Source organism: Macaca fascicularis, chromosome 9, assembly GCF_037993035.2.
Source record: "Macaca fascicularis isolate 582-1 chromosome 9, T2T-MFA8v1.1".
In the NCBI taxonomy this organism is placed as follows: Eukaryota; Metazoa; Chordata; class Mammalia; order Primates; family Cercopithecidae; genus Macaca; species Macaca fascicularis.
Window position 1 is genome coordinate 109,489,917 of NC_088383.1, and position 24,266 is coordinate 109,514,182.

Consider the following 24,266-nt stretch of genomic DNA (forward strand, 5'->3'; position numbering starts at 1 on the left):
CAGGATAAATCACCTCCTTTTTGACTGTCTCAAAGTTAACTGATTAGGGACTTTAATTACATCCTTGTCATATAAGCTAACCTAATCACAGGAGTGATGCTCTATCATATTCACAGTTCTGTTTTCTTTGAAGGGGAGAAATGTATACAGGATGTGTACATCATGGGGTACAAATCTTGGTATACATCTTAGAATTGGGCCTCTTACAGCCAACCGTAAGAACTGTCCAAGCAATAGAGGTAGTTAATATGGCCTTTTATAATCAATATAGATTGTTTGAAAATGTGAGATGTCCATGGTTGGCCACTGATAACATAGGTTTCACAGCAAGCATATATTCAAGTAGGAGAGATGGCGATATAGGCAGAAAAATCAAATGATGCTAAACAAAAGAAAATCATTCTTGATTTTGAAAGAATTCAACTTGCTGTATATCTTTTGCCTAAGCCTTCAGTCAGCCTTTGCTCTACATCTACCGATGTGATCATTGCTTTTCCTTCTGACTTCTTTAGGTGGGTCAAGAGTTTGCTTTTCTTCCCATTCATGAGTGTAAAGTTTAATGCCTAACCGAACTTGCTTCCTTCTTTGACTCGTGTGTAGACTTGGGTACACTGGGGCAACATTTTTTTGTGTTTTGCTCTATCAGGTCATCCCTATTCCGTGGGACTAGTGTCTAGCCCCATTTCTTCAGCAGTGGAGCCTACGATGTAGAGCTGCATGTTACCATTAGGAGGCGCACCCTCAGGCCTCGGCTCCGCGTTCTTTATGTCTCTGGACCGCTCTCTCTCGCAGCTCATCTCTATGGTTTCCGCTGTGTGTGTGTTTTTTTTTTTTTTTTAAATTTTTTTCCCGTACGGAATAGGCGGAGCTTCCGGTTCCGGCGGGGGCCGTCCCTGGCGGCGGAGATGGCGGCGACAGCGGCGGAGGCCGTGGCCTCTGGCTCTGGAGAGCCCCGGGAGGAGGCCGGAGCCCTCGGCCCCGCCTGGGATGAATCCCAGTTGCGCACTTATAGCTTCCCGACTAGGCCCATCCCGCGTCTGAGTCAGAGCGACCCCCGGGCAGAGGAGCTTATTGAGAATGAGGTGGGGGGCGGGGCCGCGTCTAAAGGGAGAGGAGGAAGGTACCCGGTTGAGAGGTCAGAGGCGAATGGTGAAAGAGTTGGGAGACTGGCAGGGCTCTAGACTAGGGCATATGGGAAGATGGAGAGAAAGGCGAGGAGATACGGAACTTGAGGGGTTCGTGCTGATTAACGGGAGAAATTATTCTGAAGTTGAGAAGTAGTTGGGATCATGGAGGCGAACCCACCGACTTCTTGGCATGACTTTATTTGATGTTTTTCACCTGTTGCTTTCATTTAGGAGCCTGTGGTTCTGACCGACACAAATCTTGTGTATCCTGCCCTGAAATGGGACCTTGAATACTTGCAAGAGAATATTGGCAATGGAGACTTCTCTGTGTACAGTGCCAGCACCCACAAGTTCTTGTACTATGATGAGAAGAAGATGGCCAATTTCCAGAACTTTAAGCCGAGGTCCAACAGGGAAGAAATGAAATTTCATGAGTTCGTTGAGAAACTGCAGGATATACAGCAGCGAGGAGGGGAAGAGAGGTAAATTCCCAAATCTTAATTTTCTGTTGGATTTAGGGCAGTCATTTTTCTTTCCTATACTTGAAGGTGTGGCAGAATTGGGTCAGTTAGAGATTGGCCTCTCCCATCTCTGGATTCCTGTTGAAGGAGTAGTCTGGTCTTCCAGCCTTTAAGGGGTTTGATTTCTTAGTGGTTCTTGGTGCCACAGCCAGCTAGTTCTGTAGCTTGAGGGATGGGGGAATGATTAAACTTCGGCTATGAATCTCTGGGTTCCCATCTTCTTCCTCATAAAGTGAGGGTTAGTTGCCTAGAAGGGTCAGGCAGGTGAATGAAAGGAGTAATATTGTCTGTGTGAAATCAGTGATGAAGCTGAAGGCATAAGCCCTGTTCAAAGTGAGAAGCCAAGGCCGGGTGGGGTGGTTCATGCCTGTAATCCCAGCACTTTGGGAGGTGGAGGCAGGATAATTGTTTGAGCCCGGGAGTTCAAGACCAACCTGGGAAACGTGGTGAGAGCTAGTCTCTACAAAATTAAAAACTAAAACTAAAAACCATAGTGAGACGTCATTACTTGACTTTGTTTGCTTCAGTTTTGGAGTGCAGTTCTAGGGTTGCAAGATATTCCGATTTTCAAGAGAAGTTCAAAATCAGGACTTTTATTTAAAATATTTTGACTTTAAATGTGAGCAACTAAATCAGATTTAAAGAAAAAAAGTTGTAGGGGGTCAAACAAAAATGTTTGTCACTGGATTTTGCTCTGAAAATGCCTGTTTGTAGCTATTGTCCTTAAGTATTGTGATGACTGGGCATAGTTCAACCTGAAAAGTTGTATAGTTTGTTGTGATTTTGGAGTAAAGAAGGTCGGGATTCTCTAGCTTAGGGAAGATCAGATTAAATTTGTTTTTCCTATCACAACAGAAACACAAGACACATAAGAGAGTGATTCTTCCTCTTTGCTTTTATTCCTGCTTATGAGGACAGCCTCTTATGTAGGTCCCAGACAGTATTCAGTACCACGCTATAACACCGCCTCTGGGGAATTGCTTTCGCTGAGTACTTCATGGTGAATGACCCTCTCGCATTTGGTGTCCAACCCTGGGTTTCCTCTCTAGTCTCTTGCTTCACTCACTCCTGTTCCTGACGCCTTTTCAGCAGTCTGTGGCTACGTGAATGGATTTGAAATATCTTTTTTTCTTCTTCTTAACACTTAGCAGTTGTCATAATGATGGGATTTTTGACCAGAAGAATTTCCAGGATATGAACTGTGATTGATCTGTCCATGATGTCTTAATATATTGGTTCAGCTGAGTTGTCTCATGCATTAATTTTCTAAAATTTAACACAGTGTGCATGTGCACACTTCCATACACACACACCCAACTTTGAGAAAAAGTTTGATTTAAATGATGCTTTTGGAGTGTGTAATTCCATTGAATGAACGTATACCCAAGAATAAGTGTAAGATATGTGAATCTTGTGATTCTTCAGTGACTTGAAGTTTCTTGCCTCCCATAGTGAGAGCATTTTGTGTAAGAATGAGTGTAATTTGTACTTTATGGGTGATTAAAGAGTTTTCCAGGAAAATCTTTAATTGTTTGGAAGTTTTGTCCTATTAGCTGACTTTAGCACCGACCAGCTTCATGTATGATTGGACAGGTTGTTGTGATTATGGGGTGAAATGTATTAGGATCCTCTGAGCTATTTTGAGCATTTACCATTCTGGTGTAATAATGTTTAGATTCATATTTGGGGAGTATCACTGACTCTTTCAAAGTTACTTGCTTATTTTTTGGGTGAATATATAATTATTATCTTTGGGGAGAGTTGCATTGAGTCTTGAGGATTCCATGTTCCTACAAAGGTAGTGTCTCCAACTTATCAAGATTTCCTATTAAGGCTGGGCATGGTAGCTCACACCTGTAATCTCAGCCCTTTAGGAGGCTGAGGCGGGCAGATATCTGAGGTCAGGAGTTCGAGACCAGCCTGGCTAACATGGTGAAACCCCGTGTCCACTAAAAATACAAAAATTAGCCGGGCATGGTGGCGCATGCCTGTAGTCTCAGCTACTTGGGAGACTGAGGCAGGAAAATTGCTTGAAGCCAGGAGGCAGAGGTTGCATTGAGCCGAGATTTTGCCACTGCACTCCAGCCTGAGTGACAGAGTGAGACTCCATCTCAAAAAAAAAGATTTCTGATTAACATTGCCTTAAACATTTAGATTCTAGGCAGTGAGATGCCTTAAACATTGAGATGCTAGGCAGTGAGATGCCTTTGAACCTTTTTTTTTGAGACAGGGTCTTGCTCTGTCACCCAGGCTGGAGTGCAGTGGCGTGATCTCAGCTTACTGCAACCTTCGCCTCCCAGGCTCAAGGGATCCTACCACGTCAGTCTCTCGAGTAGCAGGGACCACAGGCATGCACTGCCACCACCATGCCCAGCTAATTTTGTGTTTTTTAAAATAAACTATTTATTTAAATAAATAAAGTTTTGCCATGTTGCCCAGGCTGGTCTCGAACTCCTGAGCTCAGGCAATCCACCTCCCTTGGCCTCCCGAAGTGCTGGGATTATAGGCGTGAGACACCACACCTGGCCCCTTTGAGCCTTTTGAAGTAATGATCTCAGGACCAGGACAGAGATACAGAGATGCTGCTGTCTTTTTTTTAGGTTTTCACACTTATTAAATGTCTCTTGCGGGCTTATTCAAGTGTGTTTGGGTTTTCGTATCTCTTAAGTAACTTATGACTTTCCTCAGGTAAACTTATGACTTTACCTGATAAGCTCTCTCCCTTACTTTAGCTGTAGAGGGCTGCAAAAGGATAGATGGCTGAATCAGTTAAGATAAACTAGGCTTCAAGCCAGAGCTCGGGCTAGAAACAACAGAGGCTTATTTCTCACTACATGTTGATCATGGGTAATGTCATATTGTTCTTTACATCATCTTATTCTTTCTGGCACCCAGATTGCCCCAGCAGCTACTATCTGGAATTGGGAGTTGCTGTGGCAGAGAGAAAGAGATGTGATAGTGGTGACTGGTTCTTAAATTATAGTTGGAAACAGCACAAGTCACTTCTGTGGACATTTCCTTGGCCAGAGCAGGTTAAATAAGCAAGGCTGGCTTCAAGGGGATATGAAAGAAAACTTCCACACTGAGGGAACCAGCTCTTGGTGAACAGTAATACAATTTACCACAGTGGTCATCAAGGGCCAAAGGAGATGTCTCAGTCTCTGCAAGTCTCTGGTATAAGACTGAGTCATCATTCTAGGGTCTATGGATAGGCTTCTAGGAATCTGAAATTATATGAAAGTTCTGGGTGTATGTGCATTTTTTTGGGGAACCTCCGTGGATTCTTTCATTTATTTATGTATTTATATTTTTTGAGACGGAGTATTGCTCTTGTCACCCAGGCTGGAGTGCAATGGCACGATCTCAGCTCACTGCAACCTCTGCCTCCCAGGTTCAAGTGGTTCTCCTGCCTCAGCCTCCTGAGTAGCTGGGACTTCTTCTTCAGATTCTTTTTTTTTTTTTTAAGTTTTATTTTTCATCTCACCCTCCTACTCTTTGGATTCTTAAAGGAGTCATTCTGTGACCCAAAAAAGGTTAAGCATCACTTCTTTAAAGAAAAAGTTTGGGGACCAGTTGCAGTGTCTCACACTTGTAATCCCAGCACTTTGGGAGGCAGAAGCAGAAGGATTGCTTGAGCCCAAGAGTTTGAGACCAATCTGGGCAACATAGTGAGACCTTGTTTCTTAAAATAAAACAAAACAATAAATTAAAAAGTTTGGTGTTAAACATAACTCAATGAAGGATAAATAAGAATTCAGTTGTATGAGAATCCATGTTGGCTAAGATTTGCCTGACTATATCTGTTCTCTGTGGGAGATGCTGGTATGGATTTGGGCTTGTATTTTCAGATGTGGAGATGCCCTGCCAGGGGCTGCGTGTGCATGCACTAATAGGATTTTCTTCTTGGGGAACATAGGTTGTATCTGCAACAAACGCTCAATGACACTGTGGGCAGGAAGATTGTCATGGACTTCTTGGGTTTTAACTGGAACTGGATTAATAAGCAACAGGGAAAGCGTGGCTGGGGGCAGCTTACCTCTAACCTACTGCTCATTGGCATGGAAGGTAAGAAATCTTTCAAAAGCAGCATGGCTCGGAGTCATATGAACCTGATTTCTAATCTTGTCTCCACCGCTTATTAGCTCCATGACTTTGAACAAGCCATTTCACTTTCTTAAACCTCAGCCTACTTAGCTCTAAAAGAAACATAATAGGGGCTAGGTGCCGTGGCCCACACCTGTAAACCCAGCACTTTGGGAGGCTGAGGTGGGCGGATGATGAGGTCAGGAGATGGAGACCATCCCGGCCAACATTGTGAAACCCCGTCTCTATTAAAATACAAAAACAAAAATAAAAAATTAGCCGGGCATGATGGCATGCACCTGTAGTCCCAGCTACTTGGGAGGCTGAGACAGGGGAATTGCTTGAACCCGGGCAGTAGAGGTTGCAGTGAGCCAAGATCAGCCACTGCACCCCAGCCTGGTGACAGAGCAAGACTCTGTCTTTAATCCCAGCACTTTGGGAGGCTGAGGCAGGAGGATTGCTTGAGGTCAGAAGTTTGAAGCTGCAGTGAACTATGATTGCACCACTGCACTGCAGCCTGGGCAATAGAGTGAGGCCCTGTCTCTAAAAAAAATAAGTGGAAAGAAATGAAACATGATAATGTCTCGTAAATAGTTGTGAAGATTAAATGAAATAATGTATGTTGAGTCTTTTTTTTTCTTTTGAGACGGAGTCTCACTCTGTTGCCCAGGCTGGAGTGCAATTGCGCGGTCTCGGCTCACTGCAACCTCCGCCTCCCGTGTTCAAGTGATTCTCCTGCCTCAGCCTCCCGAGTAGCTGGGACTACAGGTGTGCGCCACCACACCTGGCTTATGTCAAGTCTTTAAACTAGTTTCATGTGTTCTAAAAAGTTCCCTTTTCTCTTCCTTAGCTGTTATGTGAGTGCATATACTGAGATATTAGGGACCTCTCTGAAATATAGACATGTGATGCTTAATGTCAGGGATACGTTCTGAGAAATGTGTTGTTAGGTGACTTCATCATTGTGCAAACATCACAGAGTATAGTTACACAAACCTAGATTGTGTAGCCTGCTGTATGCCTAGGCTATATGATATAGCCTCTGACTACACCATGTAGTACATGGTGTTAGTGTATTACTGTACTGAATATTATAGGCAGCTGTAACACAATGGTAAGTATTTGGGTATCTAAACATACCTAAATATAGAAAAGGTATAGTAAAAGTACAGTATCAAAATACTGCAGGAAAAAGGTGACAAAAGACAAAATATATATAAAGGATAAAAAATGGTAGTTTGGGAATTTTTTTATTGCCAAAAAAAAAAAAAAGATAATGGTATACCTGTATAGGGCTGCTCCACTATAATCTTATGGGAGCGCTGTCGTAGATGTGATCTGTTGTTGACCAAAATGTCATTATGTGGCACATTACTGTACATTTTCTCTACTAGATCTGTCTATGTTCAGAAAATTTTTATCCCAGTAAAAGAGGAGAAACTTATTTTTTTAGTATAAATTAAGTTTTATCTTTTAAATAGATAATATATTCATGGAGTTCAAATTCAAAACGTGTAAATAGGTATATAGTGATAAATATTAATACCTCTTCCACCTCCATCTCTTAGCCTCCCAGTTTCTTCCCTGGAGGTACTGCATATTATTAGTTGCTTGTGTTTTCTGCTAGATAAATGTATGCATACACTAATAAATATGTGAATGTGTTTTTGTTTTTTTTCCCCCTTTTGAATGAAAGGAGAGACCCTTAAACTCCACTCAGGAGAATGAGAGCTTTTTATGAGGCAGGGTCATTGTCTCATTCTTATTTTTATTTCTGGCAGTAGCACGGTGCCATGCCCATGGTAGGTACTTAGTAAATGGTGAATAACCTGGGTTGAACAGGGAAGCAGAGAAGTTATTTATTGTCATTCACCACTGATCTCCTTGGTTTCTTCTTGTTTGATGGTCCATTCTTCAGATTTGGATCTTTTGCTGCTGGTACTAATAAAGATTTCCAGCCATGTGGCTTGTGAATTGACACCACCTGCCTCTTTTTTTGTTTTTGTTTTTATTTTTTATTGAGACAGTGTCTCGCTCTGTCACCCAGGCTGGAGTGCAGTGGCATGATCAGGGCTCACTGCAGCCTTGACCTCCCAGTCTCAAACGATCCTCCCACCTCAGCCTTCCAAGTAGCTGGGACTACAGGCATAAGCCACCATGCTTGGCTAATTTTTAAAGTATTCTTTCTGGAGAGATGGGGTCACCCTATGTTGCCCAGACTGGTATCGAACTCCTGGCCCCCTCTCACCTTGGCCCCCTAAGTGATCCTCTCACCTTGGCTCCCTAAAGTGTTGGGATTACAGATGTGAGCCATTGTGGCTGGTCTTACCTGCCCCTTTGAAACCAACTTTTGGTTGACCTTCCAAGAAAGAGCCAGTTCTGGTTTACTTGACTCTTTTTTTTTTTTTTTTTTTTTTGAGACAGAGTCTTGCTCTGTCGCCCAGGCTGGAGTGCAGTGGCATGATCTCGGCTCACTGCAACCTCCACCTCCCGGTTCACGCCATTCTTCTGCCTCAGCCTCCCGAGTAGCCAGGACTATAGGCGCCCGTCACCACGCCCGGCTAATTTTTTTATATTTTTAGTAGAGACGGGATTTCACCGTGTTAGCCAGGATGGTCTCGATCTCCTGACCTCGTGATCCACCTGCCTCGACCTCCCAAAGTGCTGGCATTACAGGCGTAAGCCACCGTGCCCGGCAGTTTACTTGACCCTTATGTCTTTCTGTTGCCTGCGTTTCCTGTGGTAGGGTGCATGAAAGTGGATCCCTCAGGTAGAGATGAGAGAGCAAGTCTCCTTTGAGGATGCATGTGGACTTTCATCACTTAAGAAAGCATCTGTCTTGGCATACTCAGACAGAGCTGGGGAATATTTTCTAAATTCCGTGCCCTGCAAAAGTGTGTGTGTTCAACTCATGGACTATGCAAAGGCCAAACAGCAGACATGGTACTAGTTATAAAGGAGTAGATGGAACATACACTAGGGCACAACCAATTCAAGTTGGCACTTAAAATAATGTGCCATATTTAAATTATACAACACTCTCTTCAGTCGTCTGATATTCTTCCCTCCAACAAAAATCACTTGCACCAGTGAGCCCCAATGTTGCTCTAAGAAGTGTTGTCTTGGCTGGATGTGGTGGCTCACGCCTGTAATCTTAACACTTTGGGAGGCTGAGGCAGACAGGTCCCTTGAGCCTAGAAGTTGGAGACCAGCCTGGGCAACATGGTGAAACCCCGTATCTTAAAAAAACAAGTGTTGCATCCCTTAGGTGTATTGAAGTGGGAGGAAAGGTTGAGAGTCTTTAAGTTCCACAGAGCTACCCTAAGTAAATACAGAGCTACATAACCATTAAACTTAGAATGACTGGTTAACTCCTCACATGTATGTTGTTGATACTAGTCATTTCTGTTTTGCTTCCCTTGAATTCTTGCCATAGTCAAGAAGAGTACACGTATACACAGTTGATTACCCTACTTGATTTTTGAGTATCATTTTGTTGTGCTCTTGCTTCCAGTAAGGGCAGCAGCCTTCATTTAGGGAAGTTGACTTAGCTGATAATGGACCCTTAACCAGTGATGTTTGCTAGAGTTATTACCATACATGCTTAACACCTAATTTTCTGAGAGTTGTAATTGGAATTTCCCTGATTCTGCCTAAATTTTGATTTGGAAGTCTTAGCTGGGAGGGCAGGCTGGATTTCTCTCTAGCACTGCGTCCTATATTCCAGCTCGTGCAATAGAACCACTGCTCTGCATAAGAAAATGCCTTTCTTCTTACAGGAAATGTGACACCTGCTCATTATGATGAGCAGCAGAACTTTTTTGCTCAAATAAAAGGTTACAAACGATGCATCTTATTTCCTCCGGATCAGTTTGAGTGCCTCTACCCATACCCTGTTCATCACCCATGTGACAGACAGAGCCAGGTGAGCTTGTGTGGTCTTGAGAAGGGTACAGAACTCTAGATTCTAGAAATGCCTAGGCTGGAATGTGTTTCCCCTTCCCCGTAGTGATATGCCAGGTTTGGATTACAGGCTATTCTTGCTTTAACACACCAAGAGGATAATTTCATGGTAGCTCACAAATTCCAGGCTCCCTGGAGTGGCCACCAGATGTTCGTAAGTATAACTAGCCTCACAGAGCTAATTCTCGGGACAGACCCTGTCATTGATGCCGATGGACTCTGGTTACTCTGTTTGATTGGCTTATAAGTTCATGGAACAAAATGTGTATATCTCCATTGGATTTAATCATTGTTTGCTTTTGTCATGGATGCTATTTCTATTTGATAAGCATCAAAAATCCTTTTTGATAAGCAGAAGGGTGAATAAAACTGAGCTATGTGGTTTAATATATTTCCTGGATCTAACTGTGGCCGGCCAAAGATATCCTTTCCTTTCTTCAGAAAGCTGTCTAGCTACTTCATGTAGGAGTCTTTGCTGGTTAGAATATGTTTTTGGGAGAAAGTTTCTGAAGATTTGGGTGGATGATAATTCCTAATTTGTCATATTCTCGGCTGTGGGTCGTCTGATCTCAGGAGCACTGAAGCCTAGGCTGCTTTGTCACTTAACATTCAAACATGGACTGTCTTGTATTGTTTTCTCTCAGAGTTTAATGTACATTATGTCTTCTGCTGGATATAAATTCTAAAGACTTTTTTTAAGGCATCTTTTTTTGTTTGTTTTTACTGCCAAACTGGCACATAGTAGTTTTACTGATAAAGATTTGGTGATTGACATTTTTTTTTCTTTCTTTTGAACCTCTTAGGTGGACTTTGACAATCCCGACTACGAGAGGTTCCCTAATTTCCAAAATGTGGTTGGTTACGAAACAGTGGTTGGCCCTGGTGATGTTCTTTACATCCCAATGTACTGGTGAGAAGGGGGCTAGGGCTGGGGGCTTCTTGGGAGCTTTCTTTTCCATTCCCTGGAAAGCCTTGTCTGTGTCCCTTCTGAGTTATGGCATGATTGGTTTTATGTGGTCCATAGGAAGGTTGGCATATCCAGATGTGAGCGTACTGAACCTGTGGGAGGTAGTGGGGGGAGTGATAGCCCTATCTCTAGGACAGGATGAGAATTCTTCAAGTCCGAAAAGGTTCCAGAGGCTTGAGCCTAGATAAATTGTTCTTGGCTCTTTGGTATTTAGAGACTGAACACCAGTACCTCTAACCCCCCAGTGTGTGTGTTTTCACAAGATGAGTGTAAAGATATTATCTTCACTGTTTTCCTTAACTGCACTCTACCTAGTTTTTCAGCCTGTCCCCCATGCCCCAATACTCCACCTCCTCACCCCCCACCGAAAAGTATCAGTAGTAAACAGAAGCCTGTTTGTTTTCTTGCAGGTGGCATCACATAGAGTCATTACTAAATGGGGGGATTACCATCACTGTGAACTTCTGGTATAAGGTGAATATGGTTTGCTTTTTTTGTTTTTTCCAGATGGAACTGGCTCTTGGGTGAGGTAGGTATAATAAATGATTTTGGATGGGATGGTTGATTATCCCTGGAAGTGATTCTCAGGTGTCTGGAGAGATGAAGAGGGATAGGATTGAATTGGGTTTCTTTTTTTTGAATATATTTTTTGAGACACAGTCTTGCTCTGTCACCCAGGCTGGAGTGCAGTGGCGCGATCTCAGCTCACTGTAACTTCTGTCTCCTGGGTTCAGGTGATGCTCCTGCCTCAGTCTCCTGAATAGTTGGGACTACAGGCACATGCCACCATGCCCGGCTAATTTTTGTATTTTTAGTAGAGATGGGGTTTCACCATGTTGGCCAGGCTGGTCTCAAACTCCTGACCTCAAGTGATCCACCCGCCTTAGCCTCCCAAAGTGCTGGGATTACAGGCCTAAGCCACCGTGCCCAGCAAGAATTGGGTTTCTTAGAAGGGAGGATGGTACTAAGAACGGTAGAGTGACACTGACGCCTGCTGCTGAAGGCATTTCCTGAGCTACTGCTTCCTTTGTAGGGGGCTCCCACCCCTAAGAGAATTGAATATCCTCTCAAAGCCCATCAGAAAGTGGCCATAATGAGAAACATTGAGAAGATGCTTGGAGAGGCCTTGGGGAACCCACAAGAGGTATGTGACCGCCCCAAGGTGGCTCAGTGGGTTGGTTGACCAAGGAAAGTCAGGATCGGAGTGACGTTCTTTACAGCTTCTGTGTTTCAGTATCTGGTGTCCTCTTGTCTCCATAGAGGTTATGGGTATGTTCAGAAAAATTCTTGTTTTCTGGTGATAGCTGGGCTTGACTGGCGGATCAATTATAATTAGTTCCATGCTAGTAGTAATGTTCCCCATGGGGCTTGTGCGCCATCTGGGGACCCCCTGAGGGGATTCTTCTGGAACAGGAAGCGAGCACTAAAGCATCTCCTTGCACTTTCCCAGCTGTGCCAGGGCTGCTGTAGGTAATGTTGAGAGACCTGCTTCCCACACAGGTGTGCCAGTGGCCCTTTGGGTAAATGGGGGAGGTTTGTATTTGTAGGGTTCTTGCCTCCCTCTTGCAGGTAAGCTCAGCATCCACAGACACCTCTGGTGTTGGGAGATAGCATCAGCCCCAATTGCAGGTGATAGTTTTTTGAGGATATGGAGGCAGTTAACATTCTGGAGAAACATGCAGACGCTCTTGGATGTGTGGGGATTATTAGCTCCTCTGACCATTTCTGTCCGTTTGGGGCTGATTACAGTAAGAGACAGGGTGTTGTGAGAGGGAAGAATAATAGTACAAGATGGACCCCTGAGGAAAAGGTTATGTCCCAGAATACTGGGTTGGCCTTCAGGAAGATAGGTGATTAGAGGATTCACAAGATTGTATGAAAACATTGTCTCTGTCCTTGGCTGGACATCTGATATCTCCAGACACACCCTGTCCAATTCCAGGGCCAGGGAACAGCCAGTTCTGATTGGCTCCTAATGTTTCTTTACAGGTGGGGCCCTTGTTGAACACAATGATCAAGGGCCGATACAACTAGCCTGCCGGGGGTCAAGGCCTCCTGCCAGGTGACTGCTATCCCGTCCACACCGCTTCATTGATGAGGACAGGAGACTCCAAGCGCTAGTATTGCACGCTGCACTTAATGGACTGGACTCTTGCCATGGCCCAGGAGGCAGGTGTTCGGGGCGAGGCAGGGCAGTTGACACTCCACTCCTATTTGGAGGAACTTCATACCCTTGCCTCTTGTGCCCCAGCACCTTCTGTCTCTGCCCCCCCGCCTAAAGTCCTGCATTCAGTGTGTGGAGTCCCAGCTTTTGGTTGTCATCACGTCTGTGTGTATGTTAGTCTGTCCACTTTGGAATGTGTGTGCGTGTGTGTGCATGCACACGCATGTATGTATCTGTTCCCTGTTCCTTTTGGGTCAGGCTGTCACTTCTGGCTCTCAGCCCTATCTCCTGCAACCTCAGTGCCTCAGCCTGGGAGAGAGAGAGGAGATGCTCTTGGACTCCCCACTGCATCTGGGCTGCAGGGCCAGAGCTAGTCTGACCATTAGGTCAGTCTGCCTCCTGACAGTTTTTGTATAGTCATGCTCTAGGTGGTGTGGGAATGGCTACTGGGACTAATGGGGTGAAAGAGAGGGGAGGCTTGCCTTTGAGAGCCTAGATAGCCTTCCTGTGAGAGAGGATTAGATAGGGTTCCAACTGGGCCTACAAGCTCAAGCCATACATAAAAGGATCTTGGGACATAAGAACCAATGATTGTGCATAAGTTCCAAATTACAGACACATACAATTTCTCTCTTTCAGCACCAGCTCTTGTCCCTATGCTGGGTACCAAGGGAGTTCTCCTAGCTGTGGCTTCTCTAGGTTCTAGGGGTGCAAGCCTGTGTGTGTGTGTGTGTGTGTGTGTGTGTGTGTGTGTCTGTGTGTGTGTGTATCCACACTACGGGTGCAAGCCTCTGTGTTTGTTTGTGTGTGTGTGTGTGTGTGTGTATCCACACTGGCCAGCCTCCCTACTTACCAAGGTTCTCCACTGCTTACCTTTTCCAGTGGGACAGTACAGTGTGAGCCCCCGGGAAGTACTGCCTGACCTATCCTAAGCTTTTATACTTGGATTTTAGCCATCATATGTTAGCCAGGTCTCACCGCAGCCTGCCCGAGGCTAACTGGCTAGAGCCTCCAGGCCCTACAGTGCTCCCTGCCCAGGCCATATCCTTTACTCCTGTTGAGCTTCCTGGCTGAATAGATGAAATGGGGTCAAGCCCAGGCAGCTCACTCACTACCTGTGATCCACCTCAGGGCACGGGCAAACACATAGGCTTGCCTCTTAAAGCCAGCTCCTCTGCCAGACCCCATTGTAATGTGCCACAACACCCTCAGTAGTCAGGGCAACTGGTAGAGCATGGAAGTTGAATTTCCTTTTCTATTAGGAGCTACTCATGGGAACCCCTCTCAGAGCTGCAGCTTACAGGTGGGCAGCTGTGATTGCACAACTTGAAGGGCGATCATTCTCATCTATTCAGTGGGAGTGGGGCCTCTGGGATTGGGCAGTGTGGTGGCCCTGTGTCTCCTCACCTCTGCTCCTGTCTTCCTTTTCTCTCTGGAAGGGAAGAGGAGTTGGAAGGTCTCTGGTTTTCTTTTCTTTTCTTTTTCCTTTTTTTTTTGCCAAAGGTTTACTTCCAGCATCTGAGCTCTGGCTCTCACCCCTGAAGCTCAGTTTATAGTGCACTGATGAACTAACTGAGAGGATGCGTGTGTATGCGTGTGCATGCCTGAGTGTGTTTTTTGGGGAGGGGTGTTTATTTTTAGTACCCCATTCTGGGGTTCTCTGATGCCGTGTGGATGTGAAGACATGGTATCTTCTGAAGTGTAGCTCTTTCAAATATAGTCAATGCTGGGAAATGTGATTGTAGTGATCTCCATCCCTCCACTTCTTTTGGGAAAGAGGAGCACAGGAATGGTGCCACAGTCACACTTGGAAAGATAGTAGATTGTTTTCGTTCTCAGCAGGTCTGCTGTATTCCTGGCTCAGCCCTCAAAGGTGTGGGTGATATGTCAAGGAGGCATGCACTCAGCTGGTCCTTGCTGGGTTCTGTGCTGACACAGGTCTCACCTAAGGTGGCCGAGGGGTGGGAGGGAGAAGGCTCATCTTGGAACCTTCACAGGATTGGCCTTGATCCTTGGGTAATACAAGAGTGATCCTGATTTTTAGACATCTAATACGTGCCTAGTGCTTTTATCTTTGTTCCTCACTATCCTGCAAGGTAGATATTCTCACTTACAGACGAGGAAATGGACTCAGAGAGATTAGGTGATTAGTGACAATCAGTTGTAACTTAGCACTGTTTGGCTGCAAACCCCTTGCTCCTTCCTTTCAACCAAACTGTTGATTTTCCTTCCTTACCTCCCTCCTTGTACCACAGGTTCTGTCCTCAAGATACCACCCCACTGGGCAGTATCTGAAGGCAGATCCAGCCCAAGATGGTGCAGAATATACAGTTCAGGGTAAAAGTTCTTCTGGTCTCCTGCTAGCAACGTCTTGGAAAAACTGCCTGGGAAGCCATATTATGAGTTAGTACTAGAAGAAGCTGTGGGGGGAACTGAGTTCTGTCTCTAATTGCATTACTTGTGTGTCCTTGAATAGACCCATAACTCCTCCCAGCATGCTTTTGCATCTATAGAACTGAAACTGTAGTTCTAGATAGCACTAAGAGTCTTGGTTCATATTCTGCTGCTGCTGCCTCCCCCCAAGGAAAGGATGAGGTTTCCCTTGATGAGGGATGTTTAGGCTCAAATTCTGCTTGCCACAGAGGAAACATTTCTGCTGTAGTTGTTTACCTCCATCCTAGCTGGCAGTGTGGGACACACATACAGCAAGGGAAGGTGGGGGTTTGAGCGTGTATAGAGGTCAGCCACGCTGCAGGCTTATCTATTCACACCAGCAGGTACAGAGAAAACTAGTGTTTTATAAAGTCAAATATTTGTTGGGGGGTTGGAGTTCTGGGGATGGAGGAGGGGCTGTTCTGGGCATCAGTTGAGCAGATGCCCAGGATGCCTGGGGGAGACCAGCTTCCCCTACAAATCAGAGCTCTAAATTACAAGGTTTTTACCAACGTGAACAGTTGGGGGAAGTCGTCTGCTCTCATTTGCGTAATGGTTTCTGTCACTGGTGATTAGACACAGGATGAAGGAAAAGAAATTTGACAATTAGGAATGAGCGATCATTAATCTGAATCTGTTAGGAGACAGAGAGGGGAAGGATCCTTATCAGTGGGCCAGCCCAGTATGGGGAGACACTCCCTCCCTCTGCCCCCAGAGACTCCTGGGCTACATCCTCTTTGAGTATTGCCACAAGTGGGCAGAGCTTGTATTTCATAACAAAAACTCGGGACCCAGTCGCCAGCCTGAGATGGATATAGGAACAGACATCTTTGGGCATGAGCCAACAAAGATAGAAATAGATGGATGTCAAGTACAAGCTATAAGGCAAAGAATAACAATGAAAAAGTTTTGACATGTGTTTGCCATTTGTGGAAAATGTTTTTGTAATAGTCAACACCCCTGATAGCTCACCTGTGACAAGTATTTGTCACATTCCAGCAACTGTAGGGCATGAGGAAAAACTCGTCCTTATCAAATCCCAGGAGCTTCTGCTTAGTTGCAGAAGAAATTACATGAAGCAACCAGAGGTTATAAGGCCACCCATGTATATTGTGCACCCTGTGTGGACAAGATTAGGGACTGTTGAGAGAGGAGGAAACCAGTAGAGAGCAAAGCTCTACCCAGGCTCCTGAAAGCCTCTGGGCTCACCTTAGAGGGCCTCTGTACGCTTCCTAGCAACATTGATGTCCCCACAACCCCACATCAGTGCAGCTGTGGCTGTGTGGAGGGCTTTGAGGCCTTTGGCCCAGATGTGTGAACAGTGCTGAGGTTCAGTAATAGGATGAGTCTTCAGGTGTGGAGCAGCCCACCTTGGCTCTTCCCATGTCTCCGTGTTACTTCTCATCTTCTGCTGTCCTTTCAAACTTCAAGGACAGTATTAATTTACACTAGTATTTGTTCCTCAGTTTTGTGACTTGAATGCAGTGAGTGCCTTAGATGAGAGGATCCCTCAAGGATGAAGGACTGGGGGTTGGTGGTTCTCTCTTTCAGAATGGGAACTTCCCAAAAATGGGGCTGTGTCTCACCTCTCAGTAGGTTCCCTACCTCTGGGTCTTCCACCCTTCAAAATCTTGTACAGAATTTAGCAGGGGCTGCAGGGAATGACCCTCAGGGACCAGTTTGACCCAGATGGGGTAGATGATGAGGTATGCCTAGAAGTAGCTCGGGGCTCCATAGTCTGGCCTTTCAGCTGGTGTCTTACTCCCCTTTGAGACCTCCAGCTGCTTGTCTTCCACTCCCTGCATACTTCACTGATGTCTTCTCAAACTGCTGGCTCTAAGGGGATATTCCAGTGTCCCTCTGAGAGCTGCCTGCAGTTTCCCTTATTCAGCTGTCCCCTGCCTGCGGCCTCCTTACCAAGACCCTTTTTCCTAAACAGTTGTCCTTCCCTCAGAAACTCCATGGCTGCAAGTGTTGAATAGACTTGTCTTTAGGATCCCTCTCTGGTCATCCCTGTTCATCTTAGGGCCATTTCCCTTTTCTGATTTTTGACAGCTCTGTTTATTTTGCCCATGGCTGCTCCTCTTGTTTTGTGTCTGCTGTGTGTTCTTGCCCTTCTGTTGTCAGTTCTGTACATCCTGGTTCAGCTTGTCTCACTGTGGTAGCCCCTTCTGCTTGTCTTCAGCCATCTCGGTTTAATCCTCATAGGTCATGGATGAATGGAGCCTTGCTGAGCACTTTGAGGGCATTTCTGTTGGGCAAAACCTCAGAAACTGAAAGTTTTGAGGCCTATGGGCCTGTGGTTAGTGAGGCCTCTGGAGATGGGTTAGGGGTGGGCACCTAGAGAGTAGTAGAGAGCCAGTTGAGGGGAGAGGTGCAGTGGTTGCTGCAGAGACTTTGTGAGAATGGCACCAGGCCTGGGAAGCTAGTGGGGAAGAACTGAGCTGTCTGAAGGAGATACCAATATCCCCTTTGCAGGGTGGTGATGGGCATCAAACATGACATATGTAACATGTCCCCTTCTTGGAGGATTTCCATCTAAATGCATCTGTGTGCCTTAGGGACCAGTAGCTCAGGGGTGATGGACTTTTTTGAATGTCTCCTAATTTCTCTCAGGTGTCTTTGGCTCTGTGTCACCAAATGTGCCTGACCTCTGCATCCCAGTAGTTGCTGAAAGGGAAACAGTGTATTGCGTAGTCAGGTGTGAGGAGTAGAGATCTTAATGAGAAAGGCCCTGGCAGCTGGAGAGATGAGAGGACCCAGTGGTCAGCTTATACCCAGACTATCTCTACATTCCTCAAAGAGTTTGAGTCCCATAGCTGATTAAACGGTTTACATATGGGCTCCCCCCCTGCTTTCCTACTTAAAATCTATTCTCTCATATTTTGGGAAGGAGCATGTGGCTTTAACTTTCAATGGTAAACAATCTAGGACAGTGTTTAAAGGCATGGATTTTGGAGTCAGATATAGTTGGTTCGAATTTATAGCTTCACTGCTTTCCAGCTGGGTTTGACTTTGGTTGATTTACTTAACCTCTCTGAGCCTCAGTTTCCTCAACTATAATGACATGGGTGGAGGGAGGCATGTTGAAAATATCTACCTCAGGGTTGTTGGAGTAACGGAAACAATGTTTGTAAAGCTTTAGCACAGTGCCTGGCAAGCACTTAATAAATGGCTGTGGTGGTGGTTATATTTATTATGTGATTTATTCAGGAACTTGGTTTCAGTGATCTCTAAGCAGATTTCCAGTGGTTCTTTCTCTCTCAAGAAAAGCACAGGGAAAAACAAGAAATACCTCAGATAAACCATATTGAGTTGAGGGTAGACAGAAGAGTCTAGTACCTAAACTCACCCTAAAGGAAGAAAAACAGGAAGTGTCTGATGCGTCTTCTGCCTGGGCAGCCAGACTTTACTGCTGTACTACCAGCCCAGGGCCTTGGGTGAGAAGGTTTCAGGTCTGAGCTCCCCTTGCACTGTGTGAGAGGCCGTGGAGCCAAATGAGTCCTTGTTACACCTGGAGAAGCTGTTGTCCCCTCACACCATGAAATGCAATAGCAGTCAAATCAGGCCCCACTTGATTCAGTTTTAGTCCATGCCTTTCCGTGTATTTAAATTGTAAGTGTTGGCCAGGTGCGGTAGCTCACGCCTGTAATCCCAGCACTTCGGGAGGCTGAGGCAGGAGGATCACTTGAGCCTAGGAGTTCGAACCAGCCTGGGCAGCATAGGGAGATCCCATCTCAATAATTTTTTTTTTGAAAAATTTAAAAAAATTACAAGTATGGATCAGATGCCTGGGAGGATTACCTCACACCTGTAATCCCAGCACTTTGGGAGGCTGAGGCGGGTGGATCACCTGAGGTCAGGAGTTTGAGACCAGCCTGGCCAACATGGTGAAACCCTGTCTCTACTAAAAATACAAAAATTAGCCAGACGTGATGGTGGGTACCTGTAATCCCAGCTACTTGGGAGGCTGAGACAGGAGAATCACTTGAACCCGGGAGGCGGAGGTTGCAGTGAGCTGAGATCGCGTCATTGCACTCCAGCCTGGGTGACAACAGTGAGACTCCCTCTCAAAAAAAAAAAAAAAAATTTACGAGTGTGTTAAGATTGTTCTAGGGGAGAAGGGCAATCAGAAAATTCAGAAAAATATGAGTGGGATGTTTAGCTACCATTTGTTGAACACTTCTGTTCCAGGCACTGTATTAGTTCTTCCCTGTGTGGTGCTCTCAGATCAGTGGGGGAGACAGGCAGGCAATTAGAATTATGGTATATAGAGGAGAAGCATCGCACCATGTCCAGTTATGGTAGGCTTCCTGCAGAAAGTGGTAAGTCCAAGCTGATATCTGGAAGATGAATAATTAACCAGGAGTTGGGGGGTTTCCCCCTTAGCTTCTCTTTCTTCTAGCCCAACAGTCCAAAACAAACACTGCTTCCCAATGCCTAACAGTTTTGTTGTACAACAGGGAATGGGTGAGACAGTAGATCCCAAAAAGAAAACCCCTTGGTTAGTCACAGAAATCTGAAAGTCTTGGTTGCTGGCTCAGATTTGTCCTGGAGTGGACGTAGATTGGACTTGCTCATTTGTAGCCCTCCACCGTTCTCATCTGTGTTCTGGCCTCTGGAACCACCCTATCAGACCCTACTTGGAAGACATGTTGAATCAAGTTACTCAGACTTCAGCTTGAGATGTATTATGGCTGGCTGGAATTCCCAGCCCCTTTCATGATCCCATTAATCTTCTCTTGGGTCCATCCCCACCCCCAGCCACCTCTCCTCCTCACTATAAGCCAAGCCTCCCTGCAGTTCTCTATAAATACTGAGATCCTCTTGCCTCAGACCCTGGTCCCTAACCTTGTGGGTGAAGAAGATACCTCTTTAGCTTGTGCCAAGCCATCCCTCTGGGCTACAGGCCATTCTGTAGTCACCTTGCAGTCACCTCTTTCCTTCTAGATAACTGGCTCTGGGCCTTGGAAACCTCTTTGGCTCTAATTTTGCTAATTTTGCCGTTTCATTCAGTTTGCTTAAAACCTATTCACTTGGTCATTGAGGTCAGAATATCAGGAAAGCTCTGCTCCTTAACCCATCATCTAAGCCAAGCCTGGGCCAGGTTTTTGTTACCTCTTGAATATATATAGTGTGATACAGTGTAGTGGTTGAGAATGGAGTCTGCATACCTGGATCTGCCATTCTGCATGACTTTGGGCAAATGACAAACTGCCCGAAACTTGACTTGTTTGTATGTATGGAGAAGACATCATTTACATTGTCAGGGTAAGGCTTAGCAGAGTGACTGGTCCATAGCAAGGGCTCAGTCTTTCTGTGTCTCAGTCTCTCTCTTCCCCCTGTGGCTTTCTGACTAAGGTCGTATTTCTAGTCTCAGGGCATATCTAGTTGTCAGCTCCTGAGCAGAGCAGAGGTATAAGCATCAACTCATGCTCGTGTTACCAGTTCCTACCCCTGTCAGTAACCTCTGATGCTTACAAGGACACTATCACCTATGCCATCATTGGGGTACGACCTTCCAAAAATATTTTTAACAATATTAAAAATACCTGAAACATAATGGGTGAAAATAAGACATTGGAGCTGCTGCTCCCCAAGGAGATAAAAGGACAGTTCCTAAAGAGGCATTGAAGGTTTGTGTGAGCCAGCAGCACAGTCAGAAGGCATGAAGGAGACCCTGGGATGTGCGCAGGGATGCAGGAGACAAGGAGATTGTCACAGAGGCTGCCATACTAGTAAGACTCAGAGGTTACTGACGGGTAGAGATAGTCACAGAGGCTGCCATGCTAGTCTAGAGTTAGGACCATGGGTTTAAGAACGTTGCCTCCAAGTTTTTGAATTGTGAATTTTTGATCATATTATTTGAACAAAACCCCACCTACTTTACAGTCTGCATGGTCATTGTTCTCACAAGGGTTTGTGTGATGCACTGACAAGAACAGAAGCTTTGGAGGTGACTCCTGGGTTTGAATCACAATTTGCCACTTGCTAATTCTAACCATAGGTAAGTCAATGTCTCTGGGTCTCCACCTCTTCCCCTTTGAGGGGTAGGAAATAGCACATAGCTTGTAGCATTGTTATGAGGGCTTGTGATAATGTTTTTAAAACACCTGGCTCAAGCACTCAAGAAAATGTTTTATTATAAAGACTAAGTGTCTCTGAAAAGTGTTCCATTAGTGTCTGGAGAGAAACTACAGCAGCAGGCCTTTTCTGATCCTACCCTGACTCTCAAGATACGGTGCTTGAAGTCAAATCAAAGAGATGACTGGGGCAGGAAAAGCAAGATGGGAAAGATAAAGTTGTGGAAGGAACTGAAGGTCCATGAAGTGCTGGGCTGGGGACAGAAAGGGTTTAATAGGGCAGGGTCTTGAGGAACAGGAACAGAGACCTTGGTTCTGGGTTGCCAACTGATTCCCAGAAGAATAAAGGAAATGGGGCAGGAGGATGTCTGTGGAGGACACAGTGTGGCTGAGTGGAGAGAACACAAGCTTCTGGCCAGTGAACCTAAGTGAGAATGTTGATGGACTTTGCACAGGCTGGGTGCCTTTGGGGGTGTTCATCTCGCTATGCTTCGGTCCCCTCATTTTAAAAAATTGGTTAATAATATGGCGACTTGACAATGTGTGTGGAAATACTATGTAAACTGAGCACTGTATAAATTTTAGTTGTTGAGATGTTGGGAGTGGGGGTTTCGGGAGTTTTGTTTTTTGTTTTTTTTTTTTTTTTTTAAGACAGAGTTTTGCTCTTGTTGCCCACGCTGGAGTGCAGTGGCATGATCTTGGCTCACTGCAACCTCCACCCCCTCCAATTTCAAGCAATTCTCCTGCCTCAGCCTCCCAAGTAGCTGGAACTACAGGCATGCGCCACCATGCCTGGCTAATTTTGTATTTTTAGTAGAGATGAGGTTTCTCCATGTTGGTCAGGCTGGTCTCGAACTTCTGACCTCAGGTGATCCTCCCGCCTTGGTCTTCCAAAGTGCTGGGATTACAGGCGTGAGCTACCACGCCCAGCCCTGGATTTCTTAATAGGTCCTCTTATGTGGCTATTGAGAATGAATGAGACAACTCAAGTGAAACAGTTAATTCAGAGCTTAGTGCCTAGTAAAGTGCTCAATAAATGTTAGTTTCTTTTCCTCCATTTCTTAGGAAGCATCGTTTACCCAGCATAAACAGGAGGACTCAACTGTGCATGTCTTAGTGTGAACAAGTAGCATCAGATTTCCCTTTTCTGAGGAGAGATCAGTTCTCTAAGAGGGAGCATGAGTGTGAATGGGGAAGAATCATGGAGAAGGGAGCAGGACTCCACAGTATTGGAGATGGAGTAGGGACCTCTAGGAATTGTTGGCATGGGGGTGCAGTGCAGAAAGGGTGATGCTAAGAGGTGAAAGTCTCAAGAAAGAAGATGGGTGTTCTAGAGGGGAAAACTGAACGACGAGAGGCAATGAGGAGCAGAGGACAAGACTCTCAACTAAGGGTGAGGAGACCAGCGTTCTGTCAGGAGAACCTTAGGAATTGTGACCAGAAGTCAAAGTTGTTAGAGCAATACTGCATTCAACCAGGTTTCATTTTAAAAACTTAAGAGTTGCTGGGCACAGCGGTGCACACCTGTAATCCCAACTCTTTGGGAGGCTGAGGCAGGAGGATAGCTTGAGGCCAGGAGTTTGAGATCAGCCTAGGCAGCATAGTGACACCCCATCTCTTGAAAAAACAAAAACTCTAAGAGCGGTGGTTCACCTAGAAATAAAAAGCAGAAATCATCAAGATGAGAAAACATTTTGTGTTTCGAGAGCCAAGGAAATTTGCCACTGAGACAAGGTATCTGACAGCCTAGATGGGATGCTAGACCTCTGTGAGAAAGTGCAGTTAGGCCCTGAATAGCGTCAAACTCAGGGATATGAGCTGGCTGACTGCCTTTTTATGTAATGGAGGCCGTGTGATAGGGCTTTATGAGGCCACAAATAGCGCTTTCTGGGTCCTTTCACAGTCTAGTCAGTGGCCCAACCAACATTTCTGGTAGTTCTGCAATCTCAGTCATCTGAGAAGATAACCTCCAAAATACGTGCAGTGGCATCAGTTGTTTCCTTGGTAGGTGTGCATCTTTTAATGATGGAGGACTTAGGATGAAGAACAGGTGTGTAAAAACATCAAACCCCCACATCATTACTATTTGCTATAAGGGCCTATGCAGTTTGTATTTTAAGTCCTTGACATATGGAAGAGCATTTGTGAGAGTAACACGTTTGCTTTGTAATGCCAACTAAAAAGTATATTTATACTCAAATTTTAAGTGGAAATTTTGCCAAGTTTCTTTTTTTTTTTTTTTTTAACAAAGTTTTTTTAGAGCCAGGGTCTTGCCCTGTCGCCCAGGCTGGAGTACAGTGGTGCAGTCATTACCAAATCTCTCTGTAACTTTAGAGCCTTTAGAACGACTTAAGATTTCCTGTATTTATCAACTTAATTTATTGGAGATATAAGTACTTGATCAGGTTTTGTCTTGGTCAGATAAATTAAGTACTTAAGGAAATCAAATACATTAATCATATAAATGCCATTTAAGTGTTTTAAGGAGTTTAGTAGTAAGTTGGATCAAACATTAAACTTTTTGTTTTATAAGTACAATAATAAGATTTGTTAGCAGAACTTAAAAGCTTAGAAAAGAGAGAGGATTTTGGATTTGTAACTTTGAAGAGGTGAATAGTTTGTTCTTTTTTGAGACAGGGCCTTGCTTTTTCACGCAGGCTAGAGTGCAGTGGCGCAAACATGGTTCACTGCAGCCTCAACCTCCTGGACTCAAGTGATCCTCCTGCCTCAGCCTCCCAAAGATCACAGGCACATGCCACCATACCTGGCTAATTGTTTATTTTTTGTAGAAACGGGCCTCACTTTATTGCCCAGGCTGATCTTGAACACCTGGTCTTAAGCAGTCCTGCCTCGGCCTCCCAAAATTCTGGGATTACAGGCATGAGCCACTGTGCCTGGCCTTGAATATTTTTTTTAACCAAAGTA

At 45.1% G+C, this 24,266-nt stretch overlaps 1 protein-coding gene across 1 annotated transcript; it reads left to right on the forward strand.

The window, feature by feature from the left end:
- The first annotated feature begins 889 nt into the window (after positions 1–889).
- Positions 890–18,448, forward strand: HIF1AN (hypoxia inducible factor 1 subunit alpha inhibitor). The gene is made up of 8 exons (XM_005566198.4): positions 890–1,082; positions 1,359–1,609; positions 5,565–5,713; positions 9,511–9,656; positions 10,498–10,604; positions 11,072–11,135; positions 11,695–11,805; positions 12,651–18,448. Exons 1-8 carry the CDS (start codon positions 906–908, stop codon positions 12,693–12,695), a joined length of 1,050 nt encoding a protein of 349 aa, XP_005566255.3. The 5' UTR covers positions 890–905; the 3' UTR covers positions 12,696–18,448.
- Positions 18,449–24,266: the final 5,818 nt, after the last annotated feature.